Here is a 16227-nt window from a genome sequence, read left to right as displayed (position 1 = left end):
AGGCCAGTCGTGCACCCTGGGCTGGAGTCTGGAAAATGGGTAGATCCAAGGGGTCGATGGTTAGTGAGGGCATCAAGACCATAGTGAAAGAAAGAGGGAGTCTCCCTCTACCGGGAGGTTCACTGTCCACCACACTCCCAAATGCAGCCGGACACCCCTTGGGCTCCTGGCTCTGGAACAGAAACAGAGAGCAGGCCCTGCGGCCAAGAAAGGGGGCGGAGCAGCCATAGAAAGCGGCTTTGGGCCACCACTCCGGGGATCCCAGGCGTCTGAGGGGACAACCGGTCCGTGCGCCAGGAACCCCTGCTCTGTCTCCGCGTGGCACTTCCGATCCCCGGCCGCAGGCAGCTGCACTCCCCAGCCGCGCGCCCCGCCCCCGGGCGCCCGGCGCCCCAGCTCCGACCCGCGCCCGGCCCCGCCCCGCCCAGTGTGCCCACCCCCGGCCCGTCCCGCCGCCCCGTCGCCCGGCTCCCGCGGAGTCCCGGAGCGTCACTGCGCGGGCGGGCTGACCGACCAGCCGGCAGTTGGCACCGGGGGCGCTGGCGCGTCAGTGGCCCCGCTCTCCAGCCGGCAGCCTCGCGCGCCCGGAGCCAGCGATCCAGGCGGCGGCGCCACGCAGGGGACCCGGAGCCGGCGGGAGGGAAGCAGCTAGGCGGGGAGGCGGCTGAGGCGGCAGCCAGCCGGTGCTCCGACAGCCCGGGGCGCACCCTAGCCTCGCCGCCCTCAGCCTGGGACTTGGGGCTCGGGCGCTTGCCCAGCCCGCGTCCCAGCGCGGCCACATGGCTCCACTCCGTGCGCTGCTGTCCTGCCTGCTGCCTTTGCACTGTGCGCTCTGCGCCGCCGCGGGCAGCCGGACCCCAGGTGCGTGCGGGTTGGGCGCGCGGGGGCCCGTGGGGTCCGGGGTGCACGCGGTCAGGGTGGCCCAAGGTTGCCCCAGCCACCCGGGCAGGGTTCCCGCGGGTGGGAGGCAGTATGCACACTCTAGGCTGATTTGCTGTCTTTTCTTCCACTGTGCCACGGCACTGTCCCGTGATTTCTCTCCCTTTCTGGTACTAGAAGTATACAGAGACCCCAGGAGAGAATTTGGGAGCATGGAGTCTCTTCTCGGGAGCAGCGCATCTGTCTCTTTGTCTCTCTGTGTTTCTTCTTTCCCCTCTTCCCCAATCTGTTTCTCTGTCCTGTGTGTCTTTCTCTTTCAATGTCTTTTCTGTCTCCAACTTGTGTGAGCATGGGTGCAAGGTGTGTGTGTGTGTGTGTGTGTGTGTGTGTGTGTGTGTGTGTGTGGCTGTTACATACCCAGCATAAGGCTAACAGGTGATTGCCTCCTACAGCAGAGCATGCGGGGCACTCACCCTCCTGCACAGAAACACACATCCTTCCACTGCCCCCAACGTAGCACTGTCAAACGCTGCGGACACAGGCCTCTTGCATACAGACCAGATACACTCCACTCCTGCCCTGCAGCATGGGGTACCCTCCTGGTGGCTCTGAACATGGGGAGGAGTCACCGGTCATTTCCAGGCAGGGTCCCTCCTTGTTTGTGAGCCTTGTTCATGTGCCAGAGTGGGTTCCCTCTTGCAGCAGTCTTAGGGGTCCTCTGCTATAATGGGGATGAAACTAGAGCTGTGGGCATGGGGGATTTTCAGGAAACACCACTTTCTATGTTTTATCAGTGACGTGAACTGGGGAGACGAGAGGTAGAGCTGTGTGGAAATGAAAATTCCTCCCAAACTCGCATTCATGAATCACCAGGCCTGGAAGCCAGGGAGCTGTCATTCCTGCCCAGCCTGGCTGTGCTCAAGGAGAGCTGCGTGAGGATGGGCCTGCTGGCATGTGGCCTGGAGCATGGGGCCATGACCTCACAGTTAATTCAGCCCAAGTGGGCAGGTCACCCCCTGTATATCCTTTTATTTTTGAAGATCTATATTTATCCAGCTTGGGGCTCGGCCATACAGAGATCTCAGCGGCCACTGTCCTCCTGTAAAAAGTTTTCTTTCTAACCTTGGAAAAATAGAGAACCGCTCCCCTCTGCAGCCCCACCTTCTCCTTGACACGTGCCCATGGTCCCCTGGGTTTCTAGGTGTGTTTGTTTTGCCAGCTGTGTTCTTGGAAGCTTGGGGAGGAGGGCACTACCCCAGCCTGGGCTGGTGACTTCAGCACACTGGGGAGTTTGGGCAGATCTGCCCTTCCCTTTATTTGCCCTGTTGGCTTTTGGGGAATTTTAGTCCTTTTCTGGGCAAAGCCCAAGGTCGGAAGTCTTGTTGCTAGTGACCGGGCTCTGTCTGGTATCATTTGCTTTCTTCTGCTAAGTTTAAAAAGGACCTGGGGGCTACAGGGAGTGCCACAAGGTACCCGAACACCCTTCGTCCAAGTGTAGGAATCCTGGAGCTCAGGAAGCAATGGATGGAAAATGGGTGAACTCGGGCTAAGGGGCCCACCTAAGGATGACACTGAGAGTTCCTATCCCTCCCTGCCCGCGTGGGGTTTCTGACTTCCCCTTACCTCTGAACCGACTGCATTGAAGTGACTCTTTGTTTACCTCCAACAGAGCTGCACCTCTCTGGAAAGCTCAGTGACTATGGTGTGACAGTGCCCTGCAGCACAGACTTTCGGGGACGCTTCCTCTCCCACGTGGTGTCTGGCCCAGCAGCAGCCTCTGCAGGGAGCATGGTAGTGGACATGCCACCCACACTACCACGACACTCCAGTCACCTCCGGGTGGCTCGCAGCCCTCTGCACCCAGGAGGGACCCTGTGGCCTGGCAGGGTGGGGCGCCACTCCCTCTACTTCAATGTCACTGTTTTCGGGAAGGAACTGCACTTGCGCCTGCGGCCCAATCGGAGGTTGGTAGTGCCAGGATCCTCAGTGGAGTGGCAGGAGGATTTTCGGGAGCTGTTCCGGCAGCCCTTACGGCAGGAGTGTGTGTACACTGGAGGTGTCACTGGAATGCCTGGGGCAGCCGTTGCCATCAGCAACTGTGACGGATTGGTAAGGGATGAGACTTTCATTAAGCTGCATCCTCCCCCTCCCATGCCCTGCTCACGTGGTTCTGAGATTGCTATGGGCATGTTTTGCAGTCTGGGCCAAGGCAGGGGTGGTGCTTCTTTCCAGAGGGAGTGCCGCCTGCCCCCGCGGGCCACTAGGTTCATGCTCTGCCAGGTGTGAAGTGGCCAAGTTGGGATGGTGTTCACCCCTCGCCTTCCATGGACCCAGCTGGATCACAAGCTGTTTGGCTGGTGTTTCTGAGTGCAGAGAGACACTGGGGTTGGAAGTGTGGCTGAGCCACTGCCTAGCTGTGAGGATTTGGATGAGTTAACCTCTCTGTGGTTCATTCCCTTATTTATTTTGCACATATTTACTGTTCTAGGTGCTGGGGGTACAGTGGTGCCTGAGACAGATGTGGCTTCTGCTCTCCTGGAGCTGACCCGCGAGTGTTAATGATATGGCCTGCCTAACTGGGCAATGCACTGGGGGCTGTCCCTGCCTGGTTCGTGGTGTGGGCACAGTTAGCGGCTGCTATTATGTCTTGTAACATTGCGACATCGTGTCCTTCCTCTTCTCCTCCCTGTCTCTCCTCCCAGAGCCAGCCTGCTCTTTCCTGGCTGCTCTGTGTGGTCCCTTTCCTAGGACCCCCACTGCTTCCGCAGTGCTTCCCAGAGTCTGGGAGCGCCTCTGCTAGTTGGCTCCACATTGCAAACCAGAAAGCCATGGGGTGGGTTGTCTTTCTCGCCCCCACCTGGGGTTGGCTCTCATTCCCCTTGCTGCTCCTCCTCAGTGTGCAGGCCCTTGTGAGCTGGCACAGCAGCCTCAAGGTCCTGTTGGGCGGCTCTTCCCTGCCCCAGAGACATCAGATGTGAGCTGATGGGTCCCAAGAAGGGGCCCGCTTGCTCCTCTGCCCTTCAGCTTTGAGAGCGAGAAAATTTGAGATGGGGAGGGGTTGTGGGTTCCTTCCTCACTGGCAGGGTGGGGAGCATTTGTCACCATCGTCTCATGTGTAGGAGATGTCTTATCTGCTGATTTCGTGGCTGCCTCTGTCTAGGCCAGTGCTTTCCACCTTTTATCATGATGTACCCCTAAATGTTTTAGACATTTCCTCCCAATCATCAGTCCACCCCACGATGAGGTTTTTTTTTTTTTTTAGAGGTGGATTTTCACTATGTTGCCCAGGCTGGAGTGCAGTGGCTATTCACAGGCACAAACACAGGGCACCGCAGCCTCGAACTCCTGGCCTCCAGCCATCCTCCTGCCTCCGCATCCCAGGAGCTGGGGCTATAGGTGCTTGTCACTGTGCCTGGCTTTCCTCATGCAATTTTAATAACACAGATATACTGAATATCTGTTTATACACTGAATATCTATCTGTGTTTTATATATTCAAAGGTGTAATATTTTTGCCTTCCCCAGAATAAATTTTCATCCCATTGAAGGTGGTAGGGCCCTCATGGAGAGGGCTTATCTACATGGTAGTTGGTTCTCATAGTTGAGCATGCACTAGAATCACCTGAGCACCTTGTCAGGTGCGCAGAATCTGCCTCTCAGGGGAGGGACCAGGATCTGATCATTACCAAACTCTGCAGGTGAACTGATGCAAGAGTTCCCGAGAGCGGACTTGGAGAAAGCAGACTGTCAGGGCAGCTGGGGGAGCCTAAGGCCTTGTCAGGTGTCTGGGCTGAGCCTCCGCCGCCAGCCCACTCTGGCTCTGCGGCTCTGTGCCACAGGGGCCCTTGGTCACCCCGCTGGCTAGAGCTATGCCATGGCCACAAGTTTTGGTTGAAAATCCCAAGTGATGTTAGGAATCATCCAGGGATACAGTATCCATGCAGATGGAGAGAAAGTGCTGGTGCAAGCCAGCAGCTGAACTGAATTAGATGGTGAATTCCTTCTAAAGTCATCACACAGGTAGGCTGTAAGCTCCTCAGTGACAGGGCTAGGGCTCCAGCTTCTCTGACTACCCTCCTGGAGCGAGACACAGAGGAGATGCTCAATATATGGTGAGAACCTAAACTGAGGATGACCGTCACTAATAATAAGTGACTCCCCACCCCCTTTGCATCCTGAAAACCTCCCTTATCATTGAACCAGCTCAGCAGCCCATTGACAAGTAGTGACTGACCTCTAGGTGCCACAGGGACCAGGGAGGGCCATGAAGGACCCTGAGCTAGCACTCCTGAAGCACGATCACATGGCTACATGGTGTAGCATATATGGTGACAAGTCTTCATGCTCTGGTTTTGGGGGCTGGCGGATGGTGGAGGTGGGGCTGTTCAGTGGGCCTGGGGCTGGGGATTCCTCAGAGGGTGTTGCTGATTTTTGGTGGCCTCTGAGTAAATGTTCTCATTAGCTGTGTGACCTTGGGCAAGTCACCCCCTCCCCATTTCTGAGCTTTACTCTTCTCATTTGTCCAAAGAGGGACTATACTTGATGTTTCCTGGGAGATGGGAATCGATTCTGTGTGGCATTTGCTGAAGCCGGATCGGGTCTCAGAGGCTGTCCAGGTACAGGCTTCTGGAGGCTTGCTGGGTAGCTGGTATAGAACTGAGGCTCTAGGAAGTGACTTGCCTGGGTCCCCCTCCCCTTGGTGAGGGGCAGAAATGGACTTCACTGGGCTGAGCTTCAGGCTGGACCACAACATGTACCCTGGCTGTTTCCAGAGGCCAGTCCTGAAGTCCAGTATCTGGAAGCCTCCCCTCCAGGCCCTGGGAGTGGTACTCCCTGACTGCCTTCCACTGGGGCCGCCGGCACAGAGGTCACCCCAGGCTGGGATTCCTTGACTTTCTGCCCACTCCAGGAAATGGCCCTGTGTCCCGTGACAGCAAGGGGCTGTGTCCCAGTGACCCAGCTGAGCTCACCTTTGGACTCAAAGGCCACGGTGTAGCATTTCTGATAAGATTGAATTCTGCATCTTTACATGGTCTCTGGATTTTAATCCCATATTCTCTAACATCTCAAATGCCAAAGTCATTCATTTCAAAAACTTTGTACTGAGTGCTGACCATGGACAAGGTCCACAGGAAATCATAAAGAAAATGAAAGTGACACAGATAATGACAGCAACAGTAACGGGTCCTTCCTGTGGCCCAGACACAGCATGCATACGTGTATGTGCTTTTATTAACTCCATCCATTTGCAGATGAGGAAACTGAGTCATAGGCGGAGATACGAAGATAATACAGATAGCTTCCATTAGTACAGGACTTTATAGTTTACAAAGCTCTTTTGCTTCCTTCAATCTTCTGAAGTGTGTATGCAGATATTGTTATTACTCCTGCTTTGCAGAGAGTCAGGTCCCTGTCCTCGAGGAACTTGGGTGCCATGCAGGGGGAAACCCACCAGTAGTTTCAACATTCACTTGGTTTTCTAGAACACAGTGGGGATGGGTGCTCAGTAAATGGGAGTGATTGTTTTCTTTGATGTCAGAGAAGGTGACATTTGAACTGGGCCTTGAAGGATGAGTAGAAGTTTGCTGGGGTCAGGGGGTGGGGAGGGCCTTCTGGGCAGGGGGAAGAGCTTGAGCAGGCTAGTGATGGTTGGACAGAGGAAGGAGCACCATGTCAGGTGGGGCTGGGGAGTGGACCCTAGAAGACACGCGGGGCAGGGGGGCTTGGTCTGACCTTGAAGGAAGGGCAGGAAGGAAGAAGGGGTGTGGGGCAGGGATGGGGCAGGTTGCTCTCTTGAAGAGGCTGGGCTGGGAGTTGAGAGATAATGACTGCGTGACTCTGAGCAAGCTGGCCCCTTCTCTGGGCCTCAGTTGCCTCCTGGGTGCATTAAGGAAGCTGGAATGTGTAAGCTCAGACCCCTTCCAGCTCTGGCATTGGTGCTTTGTGGCATGGGGCTGACCTTGTTGGAGTTTGGAGCCAGGCCCCTGTAAACCTGTAGTTGATGGCTCCCTCCTACATTGTGGTTAATTCATGCCTAACACTGGGGTATGGGATACTTTATCTTACTTCCCACCCACTGTTATGGAGGGCCTTCTGGGTGTCCTAGCTGTGGGAGGGGAAAGAGAAAGATCCAGGAATGAAAAAGCAGGGCCCTTGCCCTGGAGGGGTTCGTAGGTTAATGGGGACCCAGTCATAAAAGCAAACTTGAGAATCTAGTGAGAGGCAGCAGGAGAAGGACCTGTTTAGTTTGGTTAGGGCATCTAGGAAGTTTCCCTGGAGGAGGTAGCAATTGCTCAAGACTGTTCAGACATTATAAACATGAAAGATAGTGCCAGGCCCCTGACCAGCAGAAAGAATGACTGACCCAGCCAGTCTTGAGGATGTTCAGGGGCAGGAAATAAGGGATGTGGGGGCGGGGCCTGGTCCTGCCTGCAAAGTACTTCCTCTGGGGTTGTGGGCAGCTAGCCTGGGATGCTGTTAGACCTGAGAGTCCCAGACTGGGAATGTGTCCAGTGACCTGACGGGCCACTCTTCAGAGCCACTAACACTCTGCACCTGGGAGGAACATGGGGTGGGGACCAGTTCTTTATGGATCCTGGAGAAGTTGTGGCGTGCAAGGTTGGGGTCGGCAGAGTGGGGTCCCTGCTTCTCAGTGGGGTGCATGCTCACTGTGCCCATCTAGAATCCAGGCCACCAGCCTCCTGAAGGGTTGCTTCTCCTACGGCCATCTCTGCCTCCCCAGGCCCTGGGGCCTGATGCCCTGCGATGGGGTGACGGGAGCTTGGCTGCACCGTGTTTCCCCCTTTGCCTTCAGTGCCTCTGTGAGTCAGGGCCTGGCGCGGAAGCAGCCACACGTGTAAGATTTGTCACCATCTGGTTCTGTTTTCCACTCTCTGCAGATCTTGCATTTTTGATGGGTTATACTGAGTAGACCCTGGCAGACGGCTTTGGGAGGGGCAGGGGAGGCTGCATCCCAGCCCAGCTGCTCACCACTGAACAAGTCACAGAAGCTCTTTCAGCACCTCCCTGTTGTCTTTAAAATGGGACTACAGTGTGGGGTAGGGTGGGGGGAGTTGAGAACTTCAGGGTAAGGGGCTTCTTTATGGGAGGCTGAAAATATTTTAAAATTGTGGCAGTGGTTACACAATTCTGTGAATATACTAAAAACAATTACAATATGCACTTTAAGTGGGTGAATTATATGGTATGTTACATCTCAATAAACCTGTTACTGGCTGGGCGCAGTGGCTCATGCCTGTAATCCCAGCACTTTGGGAGGCTGAGGCAGGTGGATCACCTGAGGTCGGGAGTTCGAGACCAGCCTGGCCAACATGGAGAAAACCCGCCTCCACTAAAAATACAAAATTAGCCGGGCGTGGTGGGGATGCCTGTAATCCCAGCTACTCAGGAGGTTGAGGCAGGAGAATCGCTTGAACCCGGGAGGTGGAGGTTGCAGTGAGCCAAGATTGCACCACTGCACTCCAGCCTAGGCAACAAGAGCGAAACTCTGTCTCAAAAAATAAATAAATAAAAAAAATAAAATAAACCTGTTACTAAAAGCACCTGGCCTATGGAAGGGCCCCATGAAAGGTCGTGTTTGTAATTCCAAGAAAATAGTCTAGTTTGGGGGAAAGAGCAGGATGTGCTCACTCCAGCACAGATCAGCTGTGGGACCTTGAGTGAGTGTCTTCATCTCCCTATGCTTAGATTCCTCATCTGTAGGAAGGGCAGAGGAACAGTTGTCTATGGGGTTGTTCAGAGGATTAAATGAGATAAGGCAAAGTGCAGGACATGGTTTATGGCAGGGCCTTAAAAAATGGATAAAAGTCTGCAACTTCCGCCTCCTGGGTTCGACTGATTCTCCTGTCTCAGCCTCCTGAGCATCTGGGACTACAGGCGTGCACCACCATGCCCAGCTAATTTTTGTATTTTTAGTAGAGTCAGAGTTTCACCATGTTGGCCACACTGGTCTCAAAATCCTGACCTCAGCCTCAGCTGATCCACCTGCCTCTGCCTCCCAAAGTGCTGGGATTACAGGCACCACACCCGGCCAATCGTGATTACTTTTTAACAGTAATTATTAATAATGATAAATATTACAAATATCATCAGAGTCCCTTTATTGCAATGATATATAGATCATTGGCATTATCTGACTGGCCCTTGGCCAAGTCCTGGGGATGCAGGGATGAAACTCAGCCCTCTGCCCCTGTACTCCAGAAGCCCACGGTTTAAAGGGGAGGCTGAACTGCACAGTAGACAGTAAAAAGCAACACAGACCATACTAAGCTTCAGTGATTTGTGGGAATACAGGGAAGCATAATGCATGCCAGGGGTGGCTTGGAGGTGAGTACTGAGAAGGAGGGGTGCTCAGGGAAGGCTTCCAGGGTAGGGGACATTTGGGCTGGGTTTTAAAGGATCAGTAGGAGTTTTCAAAGCCACGGAGTGAGAATTGTAGTCATTCTGTAGGGAAGGAAATCCTGTGTCTCTGCAAGATTCAGGAAATGGCAGGTCATTTCAGCTCTCCGTGGGAGAGGGAGAATGGTGAAAATCTAATTGGAAAATGTCAACCTCACCATGGAGCTTGGCCTTACCCCTGGCATCATGGGGAGCCATGGAGGTTTGTAAACAGGAGTCACATTAGTGTTTGAGAAAGACACTCATCCTTCCAGGTCGATGCTGGTGCACAGCAGACTTGTCTGTGGCTTTTTGGTCTCCTGTGCCAAATGCCTGTCCTTGCCCCGGGGGCTGCTCTTGACTGGCTGGATGAGTGAGTAGGCGTCCTGGGGGCGCCCTGGGAAGCTGCGGGTCGGCACCACATTCCACCCTGCTTTGGAGGTGTGGAGTGTGGAGGCTTGGAGTCTCACTGTGACCAACCCCCTCCCAGACACCCAGCTGGCTTGTCCCCTTACGTCTTGACCTGCAGGCCTCCTGCCCTCACACATGTGTGCCTAGAGACCCTGGGAGGGGCAGGGGGCACCAGAGCCCTGTGTGTGGCCCCACATTGGTGCAGGCCTTGCTGCCTTGCTGACCTGCCTCTCTAGCCTTATGGGCTCCAGCTCACAGACTGCTGTCCCCGCCCCTGCCCTGTCCAGGCTGGCCTGCTCTCACCTCACTTTTCAGCCCCCTGCCTTTGCTGTGCTGTTCACACCTTCCCTGTCCCCTCACTTGATGTATCTCCCATTTCAACTACCAGTTCCTAGAAATCAGAGACTGTCTTAAATGTGTGCATTTCCTGGAGCATTGAGCTTAAGGCTGGGCCCCTGGGTTGGAGGGGCAGGAGGTGGAAATTTCAGATGCACCAGGAGTAAGCAGGTAACAGAAGAAAGAGAAGAGGACTGGGTAGTCATAGCGGGTGGGATTATGGCAAAAGGGAGAGGACTTGCCCACTCCAGTGCCACTCTGGTATTATAAGAGGTTTGAGTATTGTAGGAGAAATGGGAAATATGGATTTTTAGGTAATTCTTAAGCCATTGTATGAACCAAACCCAGCAAGGCTGTTAGCTGGAGGCCTTGGGTTGCTTGTGAGCTCAGCAGCATGTGCTGGGGGGTGAGTGTGACCCTGGAACCAGCCCGCCTGGCCTGAAATCCCAGCTCTGCCTGTTACATGCCGTGATCCTGAGCAGTTAGCTCACCTCTGTGTGGTTCGGTTTTCTCATCTGGAAAGTGGGGATCATAATAGTAATCACTTCATACAGTTGTCTTGTGTGTAAAGGGTTTAGTGCAGTCCCCAGTACACTCAGCTGTTGCTATTACATGGTGTGGATTACTGGTTGGTTGAGTCTACCAGGTCTGAGGGGATGGTGGCAGGAAAGAAGTCAAGAGCACCCCATTTTTCTGGCTGCCACTCCCAGAGGGGTCTCTGGGTTTTCAGTGGGGCACACAGAGCCCGTGTTGGCCTTGGACCCCCTCAGGCCCGTTAGTTTTCTCAGGGTGCACCTTGCTTCTCCTTCAGTTTGCTGCTGGCCCTGAACATTCCCACCTGTAGTTCCCAGAGGTGCAGGGCAGAGAGTGGTCACCTGTGTGTCCTCATGACCCAGCACTGGGCCTGCCGGACAACCGTCTGGGTGAGGAGGCATAAACTCCTGTAGTTAGATGAGGGGACAGCATCTGTCGTCCTCTCCGTGGCTATCTGGCCATCTGCTCCTAGGCCAGAGGTGGTGACTGCTGAGGCACGCACACTGCCATTTGCCCTCCTGTGCCCTGGCAGGCCCTGCAGGCCCGCTGTGGCACGCTGTCCCTGGGCCTCAGACCCCCCTGCATGTGCTCACGTAGTCACTCTCCGTGGGCCGAGTGGGCGTGTAGGGGAAACCCGTTTACCTCCCCGCCCTCAGCACTCCCTTCGTGAGCAAGTTTGTGTCTTCAGGGTGCGCGCCCTCTCTGAGAGTGGGAGCTGGTTTCTCATGTTTGCCACTTAGATAACCCGGTTTCCTGGGAAATACTGGGTCCCTCTCGGCAATTCGTGTTTGCAGCACACGAAACAAGAAAGGGAGACTTTGGAGAGAAAGGGGGCTTCTCCTGACCTGCCTGCCAGGGTGACTGTGGGTCTTCAGTGTGGAAAGAGGAAGTCACTGCTTCGTGATTGGGGCAACGTGAGGGCCTGGAGGACACAGAGGGGCTGTGGTCTGCATGGGAGTGTCTTGATCCCAGCCAAATTCCAGGAGGTGGGCAGCACAGGCTCTCCTGGGGAAATAGGCAGGGTGGGAAACTGAGTGACTATCAGTTATCATTCTTGTGTAACAAATCAGTCTAAAACTTGGAACTGAAAACAACATTGTGTCCTTCCTCACAACTCTGTGGGTGGGCTGGCTGGTTCCTCCCCTGCCTGCTCCGGCCTGCTCACGTGGCTGTGCTCCGCTGAAGGGTGGGCTGGGCTGGAAGGCCCAAGCTGGCTTCTTTTACATGACCAGCATGGTGCTGGCTGTAGGCCGCGCGGCCTCAGTTCTCTCTGTGGCCAGTTATCCTCCAGTAGGCCGTCTCAGGGTAGCACTCCAACAGGGGGAAGGTGGAAGCTAGAATACCCCTTGAGGCCTAGCCTTGGGAGTTGCATGTATTAGTTCATTCTTGCACTGCTATAAAAAAAAAACTGAGGCTGGGTAATTTAGAAAGAAAAAAGGTTTAATCAGCTCACAGTTCTGCAGGTTGTACAGGAAGCATAGCGGCTTCCACTACTGGGGAGGCCTGAGGAAACTTCCAATCATGGCAGAAGGCAAAGGGGAGTGAGGTATCTCCCATGGCGGGAGCAGGAGCAAGATAGAGAGCGGGGGAGGGGGGTGCTACACACTTTTAAACAACCAGATCTCATTCACTGTCACGGTAACAGTGCCAAGAAGATAGTGCTAAACCATTCATGGGAAACCGACTCTGTGATTCAATCACCTCCTAGCAGGTCCCACCTCTAACATTAGGGATTACAATTTGAAATGAGATTTGGTGGGGACACAGATCCAAACCATATCATGGCATAAGATCACTTCTGCACATTCTGCTGGTCAACGCAAGCCATAAAGCTGGACAAAATTTTCCAAGAGTGGGGAAATGGACTCTTCCATTTGAGGGAAGGAGTGGTAAAGTCTCATTGTAAAGAGATGGTGCACAGAAACAAGAGGACAAGTTGCAGCCATCTTTGCAAATATTCTTCCACATTGCCCCTAGGCAAGTGATTTGACGTCTCTGAGCCTCAGTTTATGTATCTGTAAAGTGGGTGTCCCTACCTTGTAGTTTTGTGGGTTAGAAATTATGCACTTAAAGTGCTGCCACAGTGCCTGGAGAAATAAAAGTTAGCATTTCTTTTTCTTCCTGCTGATGTCTTAGAATAAATAAGGAAACTGAGGCAGGATCCACAGCAGGTTTGTCTCCAGCTCTCTGGGCACCCATGCCAGGGCTCTTCCCCCTGCTTTCCAGAGGCCCCCTCCTGTCTGGGCCGCTGTCTGTCTGAGCAGAGGCCCCGGGCCTGGGTCCTGGGTCCTGGGTGGTTTTCCAGTCCTCCAGCCAGTCTGATCTTGCAGTTTTACCTCCCTTGTCTCCTCATGACCATGCCTCACTGTCTGCCCTGGATTAATAACTTATTTATGATATGGAATAAAAGCCAGACATCACCTCACTGCGGCTCCTCCGGAGCAGAGCCGGCCTCCCATTCCAGCAAGGGCTGGTTTTATTTTTCTTCCTCTGTGTCTTCAGGCACTGGCTGGAGGGAGGGCGGCCTGAGGGCTGCTTAGCAGGCTGGTGAGAGTAATGGGGGCTGTGCTTGTCTCTCCATCTACATTCCAGCCCCAGGGTGGTACAGGCCCAGGGTGGGCTCTCAGTGAGGGCCCAGGAGATTCCACATTCCCAGGCACTGCAGTGGAAAGTTCCCAAACCATCCACCAGGCCCAGCATTCCATTTTCAGCATGTGGGTCTTGCCCTGCTTTCAAAGCCCTAAAAACAACAACAGTGATAATATTTACATGCTGCTTCATCCTTAGCAGCACCAAGGAGCTCCCTGTCAACATAAGCTCAGGCACCTGCAGATACCCTTGTGTTATGAAAACCTGCCGGGATCCCAGCTCAGCGTACTTTCCACCATTCACCCTGACTTTGGCCTGAGTTGGAGACAGCTGTGGCTGGAAAAGGCTTTGGGGCCCTCTAGCTCCCTCTTCATTTTCCAGCAGAGGAAGCCGAGGCTAAAGTTGGGGAGGAGATCCAGGGTCATGGAATAGCAGGTGAGTGTCAGGTGTCAGGGCACCAAAGGACCAAGGTTCCTGACTCCCAGGCAATGTTCCTCTCGCAGTTCCAGGCAGCCTCTCCTGTCAGTGGAAAGACCAAGCATATGTGAACAGAGACTCAAGGTCGTAAACTGTGTGCTGTCCCGTGATACGGTAGCCTGATACGGTAGCCGTGGCAACAGCTTCAGAATGATTAATGCTAAAAGTGATTGGTCTAATGGTGGTGGGAGGTGAAGGGGCCTGGGGGTACTGAGTAGAGGTGTTTATGAGGCTCCCACTGTGAGGGGGAGGGCTGCTCAACTTCTGCATGTCATTGTCTTCCCTGAAGCTGGGAGGCCAACTAAGAAAAACAGATGTCAATGGCCCAGTTAGTGGGATTTGATGCTCAAACGGAACCTTCTGGTGTTTCTCAGACTCAAGTCACCAGTGCTGCTGTTTTATCCATTTTCAAAATATTGGAGAGGGAGAGGGCTGCTGTTATGTACACATTACTTGTCATGGAACATTTAAAAACCCTGCAGTCTAATTTTCTTCTGCTTTCAGTAACACGGCTGATGGGGCAGTAGAACAGGCCCCTTTTTAGAGAAATGTCTGGAGGTGAGATCGTTTGTTAGGACCAGGTTGGTCTGAATGCAAACTCTGTTCCCAACGGGTGGCTGAAGGCCTTTGTCAGCCTTTGCTTTTAAGCCAGCCACATATTTACACCTTTGGTCTGTCCAGAAACAGCCTGTCACTTTCCCCTCCAAGCCACTCCCGCCCCCCAGGCAGAGGTTCACATCCACCCCTTGAGGCTGGCAGGGCCTCACACTCTATGAGTTAGCTCCTCCAGCCTGAAGAGGCCTGTGTTCCACAGCCTGGCCGACTGCTGGCCTGGGTGCATCGTGCCTTTGAGGCTTTGTCACTTCAAAATTCATAGTCCCTGCGTAGGGAGATGCTAGGTAAAATATGCCCTCCCCTAATCCACGGCCACAGTTTTGGGGAAGCGGATCTCTCACAAGGGTGGTATACCCAAGGGAGTTTGTTTTAAGGCCTGACCCAAAGGGTGCTTGTTTAGCATGGTTTCATTCCAAAGTCAGTTGCGCAGCACCAACCAGTTCATCCCCCTGAAGCTCACGTCTAGAAGAGGGACAGAGATACCTGGACAGGGATAGAGCACCTGCCAAGAGCCACCACCACAGAGCACAAAGGAGGGAGCAGTGATGGGGTGGCCTTCGAGCTGGGTGGAAGGGGCATTCCTAGTGGGGTGCACAGCAGGGGCGAAGGCGCGGAGGCCCATGGGAACTGTGGCTCTGGTACAGAACGGGTCCTGTGTGGCTCCATTGTGGGGATTTTTGTTGCTGGTAATTCTAAAAGGGAAACCAACACAGCATAATAAGAATAACCAGCACTGGGGTGGTGTGAGCCACCTCCTGTCTCTCCCAGATGATGGCATTCGCCTCCCTGCGCTCCCTTGCCCCTGCAGTGTATTCGCCAACAGCAGCCTGGGCAGTCCTGTTACAATCCGAGTCCTCCATGGTTCGCGGCATTCCTCCCAGAGAAGCCAGCCAGGCCCTGGGCCACCATCGCTCCTCCTCACTGCCCTCCCTGAAGGGAACATTCCTCCCCAGGGACTGCCAGGGCCTGCCCCTCAGACCCCTCAGGCTTTCACTCAAATGTCACCTTCAGAGCGACGTCCTCCCTGGCAACCTTATTCACAATTTCCAGCTCCAGTCCTCTCTTCTCCATGGCTCCTTCCATTTGGTATGTCACATATTTCTAGTTATTTATCGCCTGTCACCACCCTGCTGTAGAATGTTAGCTCCATGCAAAGAGTAATTTTTGGCTGTGTCTCCAGCACCTAGATCAGGGGCTTCTCAGTCATCATCTGATGAATGAATGAGTGAATATGTGCTATTGCAGGCAAGGGTTTAGGAGAAGCAAGTTACAGAGACATAGGTGAACATGTGAAGGGAGGGGGTCTGGAGAGGGGGTCTGGTGGCTGCAGTGTGGGCATTTGTGCTGCTAGTGCCTGGCAGGTGAACTGTAAGAGTGTGGCCAAATCTGGAACCTGTGCTAGTGGTGCTGGTCCCTGGGCAGGGTTAAGGACAGGACCATGCCACCTGTCTGGGGTCTTCTGGCCAATTGTGTTTCATCTGCTCCTTCCACCCTTTGCAGAGGAGACTGGCCAGTGATACCTGGAGGGTCATTGTGTCATCAGGAGCCACTTGTGGGTCTAGAGCTAGCCTGGCATTCTCCCATGCTTACCTGCATTCTGGAGGGAACTTGTCTCTTGACCACTGCCAAGTCCCTCATCGGCAGCTCACTACAGACCTGGCTATGCATCAGATGCAGTGATAAACATCTATGTGCGTGATCTCACGTGGGAGGCATGGTTTAAAACTAGTCAGCGACCCGCTGGGCCAGGCTGCTGTAGGGCTCATTCGGAGGGGAGGCCTGGCTGGGACAGTGACCTGTGGGGCCCTCTCTTGGGCCTGCTCTCCACTGCCAAGGGTGCAGCACCTTGCCCAGTGCTGCTCACTGTCAGCTGGTGTGCATCTGAGTGGCAGCATTCAAACTGCAGGGCCTCCACGCAGGGTGCCGCTCCTCCGCTCAGGGCCTGGCAGCCACACCGCCTGCTGGCACTTGAGGGCTGCTTCCTGTCTC

General features: G+C 54.2%; 1 protein-coding gene across 4 annotated transcripts in view; it reads left to right on the top strand.

Moving 5' to 3' along the window:
- The first annotated feature begins 469 nt into the window (after positions 1–469).
- ADAMTS14 (ADAM metallopeptidase with thrombospondin type 1 motif 14) overlaps positions 470–16227 on the top strand; it is an 86721-nt gene continuing 70963 nt past the window's right edge. For 3 of the 4 annotated variants that reach the window (XM_063710021.1, XM_063710020.1, XM_019035519.4), the window contains exons 1-2: positions 479–861; positions 2549–2988. In XM_063710021.1, coding sequence (XP_063566091.1) covers positions 780–861; positions 2549–2988 — 522 coding nt within the window. In that variant the 5' untranslated portion in view covers positions 479–779. Of the gene's footprint in view, positions 862–2548; positions 2989–16227 lie in introns of all 4 variants that reach the window. The other variant, XM_004049549.5, reaches the window with a different exon arrangement.

The sequence above is a fragment of the Gorilla gorilla genome, chromosome 8 (genome assembly GCF_029281585.2).
Source record: "Gorilla gorilla gorilla isolate KB3781 chromosome 8, NHGRI_mGorGor1-v2.1_pri, whole genome shotgun sequence".
In the NCBI taxonomy this organism is placed as follows: Eukaryota; Metazoa; Chordata; class Mammalia; order Primates; family Hominidae; genus Gorilla; species Gorilla gorilla.
This window is presented reverse-complemented; position numbering and strand designations above follow the sequence as displayed.